Source organism: Anopheles moucheti, chromosome 2 (genome assembly GCF_943734755.1).
Source record: "Anopheles moucheti chromosome 2, idAnoMoucSN_F20_07, whole genome shotgun sequence".
Taxonomy (NCBI): domain Eukaryota; kingdom Metazoa; phylum Arthropoda; class Insecta; order Diptera; family Culicidae; genus Anopheles; species Anopheles moucheti.
Genome location: NC_069140.1, coordinates 22,648,947 through 22,666,130, shown reverse-complemented (window position 1 = coordinate 22,666,130; position 17,184 = coordinate 22,648,947). Strand labels below are relative to the sequence as shown.

Sequence of the window (17,184 nt, the reverse complement as noted above, 5' to 3'; positions counted from 1 at the left end):
CGCTTTAAAACTTGTCAGGCACGTGCATTGTGAGATTAAAAATGTTTTTAAAAATAGGATGACGCATGATACTAAGCTTGATGTAAGAAAAGGATGGATAAAAAGTACATAACGGAGCTGGTATGCAATTTAGCATAGCAATTGTGTTGCGTTTTATTAAATTACCGGACATCACTTGGAAACAATCGTTTCAAATCGAATGCAAACATTGAACAGCACAGCACCAACGAAGCCAAGTGTGCAGTGTGTGACACCCGATGCGAATGATGGTCGTCTGCGGAACAAGTGTCACTCGGTGCTGCACCGGCCACAACCTAAAAACCACAACCAATCGAATCGAATCGAACCAAAGACCCAGCGCAGAAGAGGAACAAATTGCAGGTGACAGGCGGGCATTCTTTTTCCGCGTATCGGTTCGGTTTGGTTCTTGTTAGCCTTTGGTGCAAGTGCTCTCACGGAAGACAATTTATCACCCGACTGTCGATGATGCACTTGTGGTGCATTCGCGGCGACGGACACGATGGCATCACGTCAGCTGCAGTACGTTTGGTGCGCCAGAACATGCACACGCCACACACACGCAAGGACGGACACGAAATGGAGACTCAATTACGGATAAAGATCGTTAGGCAAACTCCATCTGTCGTCCGAACACATTTGCTATGCAATTTCGAAATCAACGTCACTACAGACATCCATGAAACGATAACGGTATCACAGTGTATGTTGCAGCCTGACGTTGCAGCCGCGACACAGCTTATCCGCACGCTCGATGTTGTCTGGGAACTGACAGCATCCGATGCGTAGCGGATATAGTCGTCTCTGTCGCTAGCTGTGGTTTAGCTCTCTCCCTACCGGTACAATTACGTCCTGTGATGCGGCGGGAGATGATTCGGTTCGTGATCGACAGGCTGCAAGGACGTGGATCTAGCGCGCGGCACAATCGTTGTATTCGTTTTTAATAAGTGTTTTTATGTACGGATTTGTTTAGTGTTAATAAATAAGTTTTATCCACAAAAAGACACAAAAGTGGCGACGAGTTTTAGTAAAAACGTGCAACGAAAAGCAGTGAAACGCCGCAGAATGTCCAGCCCTGAAGAGACGCAAATCATCGAAGAGCAACGCCGTCTCTCTCAAAATGGGGTCCTGAACGCCGGGTTCATCCACCTCCAGCCAACGGACGCTCCGTCGACGCTGCAACAAACGCTGCAGCTTTTGCAACAGCAATTGGCACAGCAACAGCAACTACTATCGCAGCTCGTGCAACAGCATCAACAGCAGCCGCAGCCACCGAACCCTGATCAGCAGCTTGTCCCGAAACCGAGCAATCCGGAGCTAATACTGGAAGCCCTTGCGGGCAATATAAGTGAATTCCGTTACGATCCAGAAGCAGGATTGACCTTCGAATCGTGGTACGCACGGTACATTGACCTGTTCCAGGAGGATGCATCACGTTTAGACGACGCCGCCAAAGTTCGGCTCCTGGGACGCAAACTGGGAACCGCCGAGCACGCCCGGTTTAGTAACTTCATTTTGCCTCGTGTACCGCGTGATTTCAGTTTTAGCGAAATGGTGGAAAAGTTAACTGTCCTTTTCGGCAAAATGGAATCCGTGTTAAGTAAGCGCTTCAAATGCTTTAATATTTCAAAAACGCGCACCGAGGACCTGCTAGCATTTACATGCCGTGTTAACAAAGCGTGCGTCGAAGCGGAATTTTCTTCGATGACGGAGGAAGATTTCAAATGTCTCATCCTTGTATGTGGGTTGAAGGACGAAAGCGTACGGGACATACGAATGAAATTGCTAGCCGCCATCGAAGACAAGAAATACGCCACCCTGGAGCAGCTAGCAGCGGAATGTCAACGGTTAGTGCGTGTGAAAGCTGATAGTGCCATGATCGCCACGGATACCAGTGAACGAGTGCATGCAATGCACGCCAGAAGTAGCCGCCAGTGGCACCGAAACAACAACGGCAATGAGCGCCATACCAAGTCAGCCCCCCGAAGTGAAGCCTCCAAACCACACACTCCGTGCTGGCTTTGTGGTGCCCTGCATTGGACCCGTGACTGCACATATAAAACCAACAAGTGTCGAGATTGTGGACGTATGGGTCATCGAGAGGGTTTCTGCAACTCGTCTCAGCGACGCAAAGGACGACCGCGGTTCGATCATCGTCGTGCAGTAGCATCTCGAGTAGTACGAGTCAACGTGTGTAGCATACAACAGAAGCGGAAGTTTGTCAACATTTTTATCGAAGGAAAGCCGGCTCGACTACAACTTGACACCGGGTCAGACATCACTGTGATCAGCCAGCGGTTATGGAAGCAGCTGGGTAAGCCTCATCTCAACCCACCGAAGGTAAGAGCGAAAGCAGCTTCCGGCGAAGTTTTCGGCCTTGTAGGTGAGTTCGAAGCCAACGTGCGTATGCATAATATCACCAAGCAGACGACAATTCGCGTTTCAAAGGCGGATCTGTCATTATTCGGGGCAGACTCCATACATCTTTTCGGCTTGGGGACGATCCCAATGGATAACTTTTGTAACCACATAGGAACAGCGGAAACATGTTCCTGGGAAGAGAAATTTCCAACGGTTTTTAGCGGAACGGGCCTGTGCACCAAGGCACAAATACATCTACAGCTGCGACAGGAAAGCAGACCAGTTTTTCGACCGAAACGTCCGGTCGCATACGCCATGGAAGATGCTGTCAACAACGAATTAGATCGACTTGAAAAGCTGGGGATCATTACTCCCTGCGACTATTCGGATTGGGCAGCACCAGTCGTAGTAGTGCGCAAAGCGAACGGCAAAATACGACTATGCGGAGACTATAGCACCGGACTCAACGCAGCATTACATCCACATGAGTATCCGCTCCCGTTACCGCAAGATATTTTTTCGAAACTAGCCCGTTGCGTCACATTTACACAAATTGATCTGTCCGATGCATTTTTGCAGGTGGAAATAGAAGAAAAGAGCCGACCCCTGCTTACCATCAACACGCATCGAGGCCTTTACTATTATAACAGGCTACCTCCAGGTATCAAAGTAGCCCCTGGTTCTTTTCAACAGATCATGGATAAAATGCTCGCCGGTGTAAATGGAGTCTCCGCCTACATGGATGATGTGATTGTCGGCGGAAAGACGCAGGAAGAGCACGATGCCGCCCTAAAAGAAACCCTGCAGCGAATAAAGGACTATGGGTTTACCATCCGCAAAGAAAAGTGCTCATTCAACAAGCCGGAGATTCGATACCTAGGGCATATCATCGACAGCCGAGGCCTACGACCCGACCCTGCCAAGATCGACGCCATCAAGAAGTTACCTTCTCCAACAGATGTCACAGGCGTTCGATCGTTCATCGGTGCTATAAACTTTTATGCGAAGTTCATTCCTAACATGCGTAAATTACGCTACCCGTTGGATAAGTTGCTGCTAACCGGAAGTGCGTTCCAGTGGACTACCGAATGCCAAAAAGTCTTCGAACAATTTAAAGCCCTATTATCCACGGAACTGTTACTCACGCATTACGACCCAAAGCGCGACATAGTTGTGTCTGCCGATGCATCTTCGGTTGGTTTAGGAGCAACGCTATGCCACAAGTACCCGGACGGATCTATGAAAGTGGTTCAGCACGCATCCAGAGCGCTCAGCAAAGCAGAATTTGGTTACAGCCAAATCGATAGGGAAGGGCTAGCAATAATTTTTGCTGTAACAAAATTTCACCGCATGATTTACGGTCGTCATTTCACGCTGCAGACTGACCACCGACCACTAGTCCGCATATTCGGCAGTAAGAAGGGTATTCCTACATACACAGCAAATCGGCTGCAAAGGTTTGCGCTAACCCTTCAGCTGTACGACATGGATATTGAGTACGTACCAACTGGCTCATTCGGAAATGCCGACGTATTATCTCGTCTGATACAACACCACGCGAAACCTGAAGCCGAATACGTGATCGCCAGCTTGGAGCTAGAGCAGGATTTAAGGTCAGTTACTGTTAACGCGCTGAGCTCATTTCCAATTTGTTTCAGAGACGTTGAAACAGCTACGCAGGCTGACCCCTTGCTCCGGAAGGTCCATAAGTACGTGCAAAACGGATGGCCTCATGACGGTACCTTCGGAGCAGATTTGGCACGGTACCACAATAGGAAGGAATCTCTCTCAACCGTTGAGGGTTGCATACTTTTCGGGGAGAGAGTGGTCATCCCGGAGAAGCTGCGTTCCCGTTGTTTGCTCCAGCTGCACAAGGGACATCCGGGAATGCAGAGAATGAAGGCAATCGCGCGTAGCTACTTGTACTGGCCGATGATCGACGACGACATTGTACACTACGTGGCCTCTTGTGGATCCTGTTCGGCAGCCGCAAAAGCACCCCCTCGAGCTACGCCAGCGGCATGGCCAACACCTACGGGCGTCTGGCGTAGAGTTCACATCGACTACGCTGGGCCATTTGAAGGGTTTTATTTTTTAGTCGTGGTTGACGCTTTTTCCAAGTGGCCGGAAGTCTACAAATCATCAGGTACAACCACTTCTGCCACCATCGCCATGCTGCGTAATATATTTGCTCGCTTCGGTATGCCGGAAACACTGGTTAGTGACAATGGTCCCCAATTTACAAGTGGCCTCTTTGCGGAATTCTGCAACAGTAACGGGATCGAGCACATTACCACAGCACCATTCCATCCGCAATCGAACGGACAGGCAGAGCGTTTCGTTGATACGCTGAAACGAGCACTGCGGAAGATCCAGAGTGATGAAACATCCCTTGATGAGGCGCTGGAGCTTTTCCTTATATCGTACCGATCGACTCCAAATGCTCAGTTGAGCCAGCAGAAAACTCCAGCAGAGGAAATGTTCGGTCGCCCCATCAGGACAGCATTGGAGCTGTTGCGGCCCCCTTCATCACACTCACTATCTTCTTCCTCATCAATTTTAGTTCGAAGCTTTCAGCCAGGCGAGCCAGTTTCAACAAAATCCTTCCACGGTAACTCGTGGAAGTGGATACCCGGAAGGATCGTTCGCAGCCGCGGACGAGTTATGTACGACGTGATTGCACAAGATGGACGTACACTCAGGCGCCATGTAAACCAAATTCGGCGACGTGTGGTTGACCGCGCATGTGAAAGACATCAGCTGCCGCTCGATCTGTTGTTAGAGGATTGGTCCTCGGGTTCCCCTCCAGAGCCAACCCAGCCGATTCCGGAACCCAGCACAAGTGAACCAGCAACACATCCATCATCATTGCCCGATCGTTCATCACCAGCAGCGAGTGCCCGGAACGACATTCCGGTGGCGAAATCGGTACATCCTTATGTTAGTAGTAACCGTCATGATGGTAGCACCACCCAGAGCCTGATGGATTTGCCACGCAGGTCTTCTCGTGTGAGAAGACTCCCGCGTCGGCTCGGAGCCTATCAGCTCAATTAGCCGGGGGAGATGTTGCAGCCTGACGTTGCAGCCGCGACACAGCTTATCCGCACGCTCGATGTTGTCTGGGAACTGACAGCATCCGATGCGTAGCGGATATAGTCGTCTCTGTCGCTAGCTGTGGTTTAGCTCTCTCCCTACCGGTACAATTACGTCCTGTGATGCGGCGGGAGATGATTCGGTTCGTGATCGACAGGCTGCAAGGACGTGGATCTAGCGCGCGGCACAATCGTTGTATTCGTTTTTAATAAGTGTTTTTATGTACGGATTTGTTTAGTGTTAATAAATAAGTTTTATCCACAAAAAGACACAAAAGTGTACATGCAAGGATGGCCAACGACCGGCCGTTGGAGAGGAATCATAACAGATACATCATAATTGAACGCAATTGTTACGGGGTAAACTGTTTTCTATTTAGTTAGCATAAAGCAAACAAAGAACACCGCTTGCCGAACACCGATAGGAGACAATGCGGTTCGTTTTAAAGTTGACTCACGAAAGACTTTTAAAGTTGTTTAGTCTATTTTGGAGATAAATCTTCAATTTTGTAGGCGATTCTTAGAAGCTCAAAAAAAGATTGCAATGGTTGACGAAGTAATTTCAAACATTTGTATTCAAAGCAGCACTAAACGTAAAAATGCTTTCCATACTTCTCACACATTAAGCCCTGCGGAATACTGAAAACACTTCTACAAACACTGAAGGCAACATCTTAATTCCGGCCATAAATAGTTTTGGCCATGTTGGAGGATGCACTTCAGCCAATTCAATCAAAATCCTCTTGACCTCGTAGCGGTTAGGAACGCTCAAGTTGCTCGATAGTGGCAAACGTTATCATCCGGAGGAAATGGTTGCCATTTTGACCTTTCTGCACTAATTAATGGCCATTAATTTGATCTCGATCGCGTTTTTCGCGTCCTAGCCTTTCACGTGCCACACGTTTTCCCGTAGCCAAGCGAAAGCATTTGATAATGAATTTCAAAATCAATTTAGTGCGGACGGTGCGGCACGTTCTCGCTAAGAATCTCTGGTTCGTGGCCATGTGCCGTTATGAGCTTGGAATAATTTAATTAGACGATGTTCTCTGCTCAATGAAATGAATAATGAGCGCGTGTTAAGTATGCGCCCTGAGCATCAAACATAAATGTTAGGCCACTCTACACAAAAAGTCGCTTCACCAGAGCATTTGTTTTGATGTCTCGGTGCACAATGAGCTACAGTTCTAATTAGTGTATTCTTGTTCAGTGCTTAACTTGTTTAACAAAAAAAAACTTAAAAAGTCCAATGAGTTCATTTCGAATGTTCTGAGCAGGTCTTCGTTCAACGAAAAGCTACATCTGGAAATTGAATTACATTCATCATTGAATTTTAATATGCAGCGATTGTTGTTGGCGCTAAGGCGTGATGAAAGCTCATTCGGATCGAAAGCACGTCCTTACGAACAGTTACTTAATTTAGCGCTTGTAATTGGTCCTTTTCGCAAATGTAAGTGGACAAATGTATTGATGTATTTGATGGAAAATCTTTACTTCACTGTATCTTTCCGTTATCAAATAAGAACTAAAATACACTACAAAATTGCAATAGTTTAAATGTATAAAGATATATGTACAACATAAAAACATATTTTTAATATAATATTCTTAAGACGTTTTATATTCGAGGGAAGTATATCTTATAAAGTCTAATTTATTGTCCTATTACCGTAATGTAATCAACACCGTTTACTTTTCCATTTGATTAACACTCCTCCAACATTTGAGCAACTGATGATTACTCATTCCTTTCTGTGTGCTTTGGCTGACGAACTACGATAAGCTCCGGTTCTCCCGGGGGTGTCGCAGAACGAAATGAGACATGCACAGTGACGTTATCCTTGTGCAAATAGAGCTAACAGCTATTCTAAAATACCCACCTCCCGGGTCGACGGGAGTTCAATTCCGCCCCAGGACCATTCCGTATCGCCCATCAGCTGCTGGTCGGTGTCCCATCCGGCGCCTTTGGACGTGTCGAATCGGACCTGTGTTTGCCAAACCGAGGGCAAGCTGATACGGCAAAGAAACGCATTGTGCAAGCAGTGACAACCGTCCCATTCGGGATTCCATCCTGCGGGATACTTGCCACATAGTTGCTCCGGGTTCTCTCCGTGGACATTGTGAATGTGAGTCGAGAAAGGTGTAGGAGAGGGTGTGCTTTGCAATGAGTTACGGAAGCGTGGATTAAAATATAATTATTTAAGTTTGTTTGCTCGACTTTTATTGGACCTGAAAAGGAACGGTTTTCCGAACAAACAGACGCAAGAAAGGGCGGATCGCCATGTCGGTTTCCGTGCTGGAGTTGTGTTTTTTTTTCGAGTTTTTCGTTCTTTTGTGCCATTTCAGAGCCGGAGTCCGTGTGCACACGTACAGCACACGTACGATGGTGGTTGTACTGCACGCGACGTGTGCTGGAGAGAAAATGCAACAGAGCGTCCATGTGGGCTTCGATGAGTTTAAAACATGCCATTTTTCCTCGATATGTACTTATAAAGATTTCCACGGGCTTGCACACGGATACTGCGGTAGGAAGTGGAACGGAAAGGAACGGGAAATACAAACAAAGCTGTACACACTGAAATTAAACATTGACGCAATCCTCGTTGCAAGGATCTATTGTATGGAGCCGATCAAACAAAGCGGGTCATTGACCACAACAGTGCACGAGACGATCGTGAGTGACACAATAGGGCAGGATCGCGGGCGCGTGTGCTCCATCCGTAGTAGTTATGGATTGTGGCGAACCAAAGCAGCCACGGAACACAATCTGCACGAGCCACATCACTCCATCGAAATGGTGACGGTAAACGAGCTACACAACACTTAAGAGCTTAACATTCAATTTACTTCCGCTACAGTGTTGTGTTTGGTTCCATTTCCTTCCACGGCCCGTTATCCTTTCTTCGGCAACTACGCAGCAGCGCGTATGGAGCTTAAATGCCCTGCAGCGAGCTAATAATGTGGCCATAAGACGACCTAAACAAGGGATTCAACGTCATATCACAGCGTTTCCAATTGTTCCCATTTGTTCGGAGTTAGCTTGCTGAATGGCGATTTGGCTTTTGCTGGGGGGTGGCCGCGTTCCCTGCACGTGTTCCATTTGTTCCGAAACTCTGCGCTGGGGAACCAATCGAAAAGGGAAGTTGCAAACACATCGGCGATAAAATAAACTTCTCCCAAACGCAGAGATTACTTCGTCTTTATTTCTTTAATTAAATTTCGCCACCATCTTTCTCGCAAAGCCACTGTTTGTTTTCTCGAAAGGCGTGAGTGCTGCCGAAGAAGCACGAGTGGACAAACAATCTCACAGCCTCCAGCCCCAGCGCAGGATGTACATCGATGCATGAACGAGGAGTTCTGTGGTTCCTGCAGAACGAGCCAGACTCGCCTCGCTTCCTTTCGATGGCTTAAGTTCATCGTTTCGGAAAGTTGTTCTCCTTTTGGGCCGCAATGAATCAAAAGAAGTTTAGTCCGGGCAGGGGTCACCCTAATCTGGCCTACACACATACACTCCGTTGCCGTTTCGTCGGGGGGATAGTTAATTATCTTCTACGAGCCCAGCACCACCCGTGTTCCGGGTTGAGGGGAAATGGCTATACGAAGGCAGCAACGGTGTATTAGCGGTATAATTTGTCATCGGAGAGTATCGTTTAATTGCCCAAGTCTCGCCTGTGGAAGTAAAGTCCTAATCCAGCGAAGGAACGCGAGGTAGATGATTCTGACACTTTATTGACCTCCGGAGCAGCGTGTGATTAGTGGGATGGAAATGGTGGACGATTGAAGGAACTGGGGAATGTTAATAATGTGTTATGAACGCGAGATGTTTGCCAAAGTCTCATTTAACACCTTATAGTCAATTTGAGCCGATGGTGAGCTGCCAATGAAGGGAGAGTTCCAACTCTTTCTTTATGATTATCATCATCATTGATAATTATTGCACGAATTATTGATACGAAGCAGGACAAACCCTTGGCAATAGTTCTCTCCGGTTGAGAAGTACGAAAACCGGAAACTCATTCTGCTCCCGCTGGAGGTGTTGGCTGTGAATTAATTTAAATACGGGAATTAGCCTACGGATGACTGAGTGACCTAGGGGAAAGGCAAACGAGCTCGTACCTCTGTCCCACCCCACGCCCGTCGAGGTGTTTTACGGGCCCTTTAACGTATCTGTTGCTGTAGTTAGCTCGCTCCGCTCTGCTATAATCGGATTAATGCGCCTCATGAGAAACGACTCATATGTTAAGCTGTGTCCGTAGCGTGGAGCTTCTTTATATCCTCTGGTTCCGCTAAGATCCCGTTGGGTGGACCGCATGTTTGACCGTGTGCGGACGCATAAGGTCTCGGAATCAGTGCGATTAGTCAAATGATGCGCTTGGACGATGCAACGGACCATGCAGCCCTGTGTGTTACCCTGCCGGACGGAAGGTAAACAGTACATCATCATGCTCGATGTTCGTTTATGATGGTTTATACGATTTCAGTCTAGCCATGTACACATATTCTAGATGATAATAAGTTTTTTTACCGACACTGCGTAGGACACAGTTGATTCATATGCAAATGATAGTAAACAAGCGTTTGGGTGCGTTTTTTCTTCGGCAGAGTGACGATGTGAACGAGATTATGTTCTTGGGATTAAGCAACGCGTATAAAGCGGCCATACATAAAAATCCTAAAGTGTGAAGAAATCCTTACAAAAGGGCGCGAATTTATGATGCAACTATGGGTAGTGTATTAGGGAAAATTTGAGAGGTTACAATGTTATATATTATTACCATTTATTGCATCACACCAGAACAATAACGAAACGCTCTTCTTCGAAACGAAATTATTTGTAGTATTAAAAAATTTCATTAGTTTATACGACTAAACCGACTTCAAAAAATATTTTTTCAAGTGAATATACTGAAAGTGGAAAATACGGCATTGCCGTCATAATGGAATTTAAATAAAATAAATAAAAATATACTGAAAGTAATCAACTCACGCACTATTGTTGCAATGGTGGTGGTTGGAATGGATTTTATATTCTCGGGGTTCCTACTCTTCCCTTCCCGTGTTCTGAAAGTCTAGTGCAATTTGATTTATATGCATTTGCATTTCGCAAATGTCCGCTTCGTCGTCCGAGCCCTGAGTGTTGATTTATGATCATCGGTCCGTCGAGTCCGGGTAATACTGTGCATGCAAGTATAATTCCTTTTAAAAGGGAGCTGCAAATCGGACCACAACGGAAATCGGGATCGGGGGGTGTTAGCAAATGTTAATGCAAAGGCGCCACCGTATTCTCATGAGTGTTGACGATGGCCAGAATTATAATTTAGCGTCCGCGTTGAAGGATAGTTTCAGTGCAATGGGAACGCCGGTTCGTGTAAGCGTCACTTTGAGGATGATTGGAAAACGGGGGCGGATTAAAATAGGAATCTGAACGCATGAAGTGTTGATTGTTTTTGGGGAAGAATGTTAGTAACTTCAACTCACTCCTTCTTTTAAATTGTAATATATCGTATTAGTTATTAGGGCAATAATTTGTTTTTAATTTCGTCCAACAATTTCGTCAATCCATTTCGAAATTTAATCTTTTCTAGGTCCTCCTGTGATTGTGGTAAAAGCGTATTACGTTGGTTCTAGTTTTTGATTTTTAATATATGCATGTGTACTTCACATTTTGGGATCGTTGAAAGCCGACGTACGAATGATGCTTTGAAGTTTGAATAATACTTCAACAGGAAACACAACATAGCAGAGTTGAAAAGTTATTTTTATTAACTATTGCTTATTGTTTGAAATGTTATCGAGCATATCTGTATGACGTGATGGAAATATTTCAGCTTTTTCATCAACTTCCTTTAATGCGACAACAAACAAATTTAACCATGGTATTTTTCAACATTGTTTTTTTTGAACGCTGTTAGTGGTGATACTTACGTCATATGACAAGCAGACTACATTTTTTATACACTTTTTATAATAAAGCCAACAATATAATTCCAATGGAGCATGTTTTATAACATGCTACTAAATTGAGTGTGCGTTTTGTAAATATCTGCACGGGTAAAAACCACATCCACCATGAACAGAGAAGGTCCAATACAGTGAAAAACAGAAATTACACAATGTACGGGCCACTCGAAGGTGCACGCTGACGTTGTGTTAAGCTTTTAATCAATGAAATGCATCGCATACGCTGACGTCGCACGGTTCTGCACAATGCAACCCATAACGGAACTAACCGTAACGAATACCGTGCACTTCATTCATGGTGGGTTGATGCGATACGGTACGGATTGGCCACTTTTTCGCAATGCACACAACAGCTTCATGCACATGGAAAAAGGGAAACATGAAGCAGCGAGAAAAGCGTGTTATGTGTAGGACCGAGATGAACAAGAGCGATAGTAATATTGCCGTGTTTTTGTATTATATACAACAAATCAGAGGTAAAGGTTAATGTAGAGGTAGATTACGCAGGTTAACAGAAGTAATAGAGAAAAAACTTAAAAATTGATTTTAAGATAAGGAGTGAGTAGTTGGAAAAAATATTTGTTTACTGTATTCTTCAAGTTCACTAGTACATTCTTTTTTTTCGCATTGTCTACTATTTCATTAGCTATACTTTTTTCTATTCTTTAATCTAATTTTTCTTTTTATATGTAAACTATGTTATATTTTCCTGTGCTATTTTTCACTTTCTCTCCTTGATCGAAAGTATGCAAAAACGATGCTAAACGCTAGCAAAAACATTCATCAGCCGGTACGCAAGGTGAGCTTGTGTGCGTTTTATGTTTATGCTGGTTTTATGCTCAGCTCAACCGAACGTGTTCGTTCGTTTCAACGCTCGCGCTCTTTCTCTCTGAGAAATCGTCACAATCTCGGGTCGCTACGAAGCGAACACGAACCGATGCGTTCAGTTGTAGCTGCACGGGTGTGCGCTTGGAAGCGAGGCATTGTTGTTCGTTTCCTTTCCTTAGTCGAGTTGAAATTTTGGTCAGCGTAGGACAGCGCATGCCGCTCGCCCACTTTGGATATTCAACGTGCGTTCTAGTGCGTGTTTTTCGTGCAGTTCAAGAAATATGCCGCACATATTGGTGAAACCAAGAAGAAGAGGTACTCAAGTAAAAAGTTGGAAAATGCAAAGGTTACTTTGCTTGGTTTATGAACCAAAATATAGAAATCCTCAGCTCTGTTCGTAAAAATGTTCTAAGAAGCAGTACAACAAAATGCGTATACATTGTTAAACAATGTGGATGCTTATGTGTTTAATAAATGAAAGTGAAGTAGTAATAAAACGTACATAAAAGATTTCCGCTGCAATATGTGATAAAGTTTACTATAAAAATATGACAAATGAAACCACAACATGAAAGTGAAAATGTAATGATCAAAACGAGCAGAAGCTGGCTCATCTGTGTTATGGAACCCAAGAAATGTGATGTGTATATCCGTATATGGATATAAGAATAGCCAGAGAACAAGAGCGGCGAAAATATCTAAGCCATTGAAACTGATGACACAAAGCAGATATCGATTCGTCCAGACTTCCCCACACTCCTGGACCTGATGACAGCTGATCAACACATGGGGAAATAAAACGAACAAGGTACGATGAACAAATCCCTCGTGACGATAAGGCAAAGTTTTTCCAGCCAGAAGAATAGCAAATGGATGTGCACGGATTATACATCCATTTCTCCCAACCTCGTGTTAATCGATGATTGGTAACTTTCCAAGTTCCGTCCATTCCGAAACACAAGCTACGAAATTCCCTCGTCAAATGTGACAGTCGCCGACGATAATATTTTTCGTATACCACGGCCTGACGAAAGGGAAATGCAAAACAAAAGCATCCGTGCTGTGCATGGATCAATGACGAAGCCAACAAATGCCGGAAGGGGGTCACAATATGGACCTGCCAACGGAGTTTTCCTTTCCTGCTGCTCGTGTTGCCCAACAGAAGGCGTTTGAAAATTTGATCGAATTTTGGGCCTGTGAAGAAATTGGCTTTCTTCGCTGTACCGGAACCAATGACAGCAGTAACCTTCGGACGTAACATTTTCTTCCACTGACGTGTGTCCCTGTTATCCCTTTTCAAGTTTTTTTGTTTGTTAGCTGATGATAAAAAATGTCACGCGTTACGGAGGTTACGGAAAGATGGAAAGCTTCGGAAAGGTTATTCTAAAAGCCTTTTGATTGCTACTCTTCGATCGGTCGAATGTGAGGCTTCCTTGTTGAGACTATGCGCGATGGAGTGAGAAGGGTACCGTCGTACATAAGGAAAAGGCCTACTTGGATTAGTGATATTGATTTATGTTGATGTTGCGAGAACGATCAAGCGCAAGTGTTCGTCTCCCTGGAATCGCAACCGGAAACTAATCAGTCGTTTCCGATCCGATTTTCCTGACAAACGCACGCTGCATTTCGGTACCGAGAAGGTGTTAATCAATCGATTCTACTCGCACCCGACACAAGTGGTTCTACATGATTTTGTAATGTTCTGTATAAATCATTAACTGCATACAGCAGTTATGTGGCGGTCCAATGTTCGGTTTTGTATGCAAATTTATGGGCTTTCTGTTCAACTGCGTACGGAGGTCTTGGGGAAAATATACAAATACACGCCTCAAATTATGCATTTCGGGAATATTCGTTTTGATTGATAGATTCCGGTCCGAGATAGGACGCTCTCGTTTCACCGTTCCTAATGGTTTTAGGAACAATACGAAGGAAATGCTACGTTCTTTCTTGTTCTTGCTGTGGTACGTTTTTGCATGATTGATTTTTGTGTAACATGGTTGATTGTTTTGGTCGAATGTGATTCGGGCATGCAAAACAGTACAGTCTGTCAGCATGCTACGAGAGTCGAACGTGGAGATATCGATTTTTTCTTCACTGTATGAAGGAGAGTCGGCAGGACACGCGGTGGTAAACGGCGAGAGCCAATTAGGAACGTGAGCAATCATTAATCATGCATGCATCATTACGGTATGATTTGGAAACAGCAGGAAGACATTTGTTGTGGAATCTATTTCGGAATGTCTATTCGCTTGTTTCGTATGCTTTGTAGAATGTGTTGTATGTTTTATGTAATGGGTGGTAGCTGAACGATTCTTCGTTTCCTTTACATTTCTTTCCATCTCGTCCCAAATGTCCTTTGTTGCAGTTTGATTAGAGATATTTCTATGGAGTTGATGTAATAACTGCTTTGTTTGCTAGAGAACTTCCAATTTCGTGGGCCTACTATTGGAAGTGTTTGACGAATAAATGGTTTTTGTTCTTAGAATTTCGCTCAGTATTGCATCACTAATTGGATTTGCCTTCAAACGTGTCAATATCGTGGTTGTTGTGGTGATTTTTGTGAGATTTGGACATTATATCTTTGGCGACATCCATTACTCATGAACATCACTTCTCTGGATAATCCCATCACCCACTATTCCAACGTTCCAACCTGATAAGTTCGTTGGATTGGCAAATGAATGATGACTGGCCATCATCATCATGACTACGGTCCGGAATTACGTAACATCGGACTCAAATTCATGTCACAGGAAATGGGCTCAATGTGAGTGGTTGTGTCTACCGGTGAGCTATAGAGAAAAGGAAGGTATTAAAGTGTCTATTCTTGCGAGTGGATTGAATTCGATCGAAACTCCAGTTCAATCAAATCAGCAAGACTAATTACATCCGTTCCCAACCACTCCGGCAAAGGTGATGTAATGACTACGACAGTTGACATTGAATGGGTAAATGTGACCTAAAAGCATTGGAATCCACGTGTCATTCTCCTTGATGTATGGACGAATTAGAGACCAGTATTTTCGATCAGTGGATGAAAATTGTACAGCTTTAATAAAATCGGTAACTAAGCACGACATTTAAATTAATCTCCGTCTTTCTGGAAGTTGATTGAATTTGATTCGCACCGGAGAGCAACCGTGGTGGCTGTAGAAAACCGAAAAAACTAATTGAGCCATTAAAATGATGTAACTCACAAATTTCACGTCTGTGAGCATTTGCATTTATCGCTGAACAGCGCACGGATTCAGGCAAACCGCGAACGACTTTTTACCTTTTCGTACTTCAAACACTCATTTGATATTCATCCGACGTGCGAACATGTTTCCTTCTCTCTGCAGTGCTCGTTCTGGCAGGTTGTTTGAGTTCGTTTTGGTATCCTTTTTTGGTGTGCCGTTTTGCCAATTCGCCGGGAAAGTTGGTAAATGCTGGTAGTTGCTCCTATGATCGAAGGTGTGATTGAAAATCTTTCGCCGGATCCTTGGCGGAAAGGTTGCAGGTTACGTGATGAGGAAGTAAAACGTGACGCCCGTTTTGACGGTAGCGTTGGCTCGTAAGTTTCGTCGCTCATCGTTCAAAGGCGGTTATGCATGTTTGAGAAGCATTCCTGTGTGTTGGGAAATTTTGTAGCAAATGCCTCAATAGTGCCACCACCGTACCATGAACGTTCGAAGGCTGTATCTTAAGGGTCGATAAAATTAGTTATTCAATTTTCGGGAAATGGCGTTCAGAGACGAGCTTCCGTCAAATGCTGCTAGAATATTCAACGGTTTAATTTTCGTGACATTATCATTAGTGCTCGTTTGATTCGGAAGAGTTGTGGTTTGATGTCATTGCAGAAATGTTGAGTAACGGGGAATCTATTCGGATTTGAATCTCATCGGCTAGAACTGATGGTAATTTCTTAATAAAAATAGTAGAAATTTTCGTTGTTTGAGAACTGTTTAAATCAAATTATAAGCTCAATCTGCGAAGAATGAATTTGGAATTCAAAAGACAAATGTATCGGCATCGCAATAGTAGAGTTCATGCTGAGTTGGTTGGGATCAATTAAGCCATCGTTGGTTTTTTGTCACCAGCATGCATTATCTCCCACTGTGGTATGCTCGCCGGAGTCTCGCCGGCTTCCGTTTCGACGGTTAATATTTCCGCATGCTTAGTTGCTGCTGGAACCGAAATAGGTATGAGTAACGGGCACGGTTGTGCCCGTTGATTTTCCGCCGCCGGAACGTGAGAGCAACAAAGGAGTGAGAGAACTCCCGGCGTGCGACTAATCCCTTCACGCCTTTCAACCATCATGCCCCACCGAAAGGCGGTCTGTTTGAAGGAAGGAAAAAATGGTTCCGGATCTGATTCGAAATTTGTTGCCTATTCGCTCGACGACATCACGTACGATTTCCTGCTCTGTAACGGAAGGAAAGACTATTTGACCCTGACTTTATCCCATGCATAGCTGTAGCTAGCGGCCAGAGAGGGTTCCAAACAACAGACGCCGTACTTGTTCTGTTTAAATACACATGCACACGAATGTGTGCTCTGGAAGCCCAATGGAGGATTGTGATAATTTGCTGTGGTCCGACCCTGCATATTAGGGACTTTCAACGCTAGAATATGTTCCTGGGAACAATAAACTAAAGCCAATACAATGGTAGGTAGGTGGTATGCGCCAAGTCACACCAGGGCTCTCGTTTCGAGCAATGCTTGGGATTTGGGAAGTAATAAATTTATGATCACGTTTTTCCCCGCAACCCTACATTGCGAACAAACGATCGCAAAAGCACGTTCGGGGTGAGAGGGAGGATCGTTTGGGAGTTTAATTTCTCCGCGCCACTGGAGGTCTTAACTGTCAGCAGGCGTTTCAGTGGAATATTTGTTTATAAGTTTCGGTTTGTAACATTGAGTCGAATCGGTACGATTTTTTTAT

The 17,184-nt window shown here is 44.7% G+C and overlaps 1 protein-coding gene across 1 annotated transcript in view; it reads left to right on the top strand.

Moving 5' to 3' along the window:
• The first annotated feature begins 1,083 nt into the window (after positions 1-1,083).
• LOC128299354 (uncharacterized protein K02A2.6-like) overlaps positions 1,084-17,184 on the top strand; it is a 59,291-nt gene continuing 43,190 nt past the window's right edge. The window contains exon 1 of the mRNA XM_053035292.1: positions 1,084-3,992. Within this exon, the coding sequence (XP_052891252.1) occupies positions 1,084-3,992 (2,909 nt within the window). The remainder of the gene's footprint in view (positions 3,993-17,184) is intronic.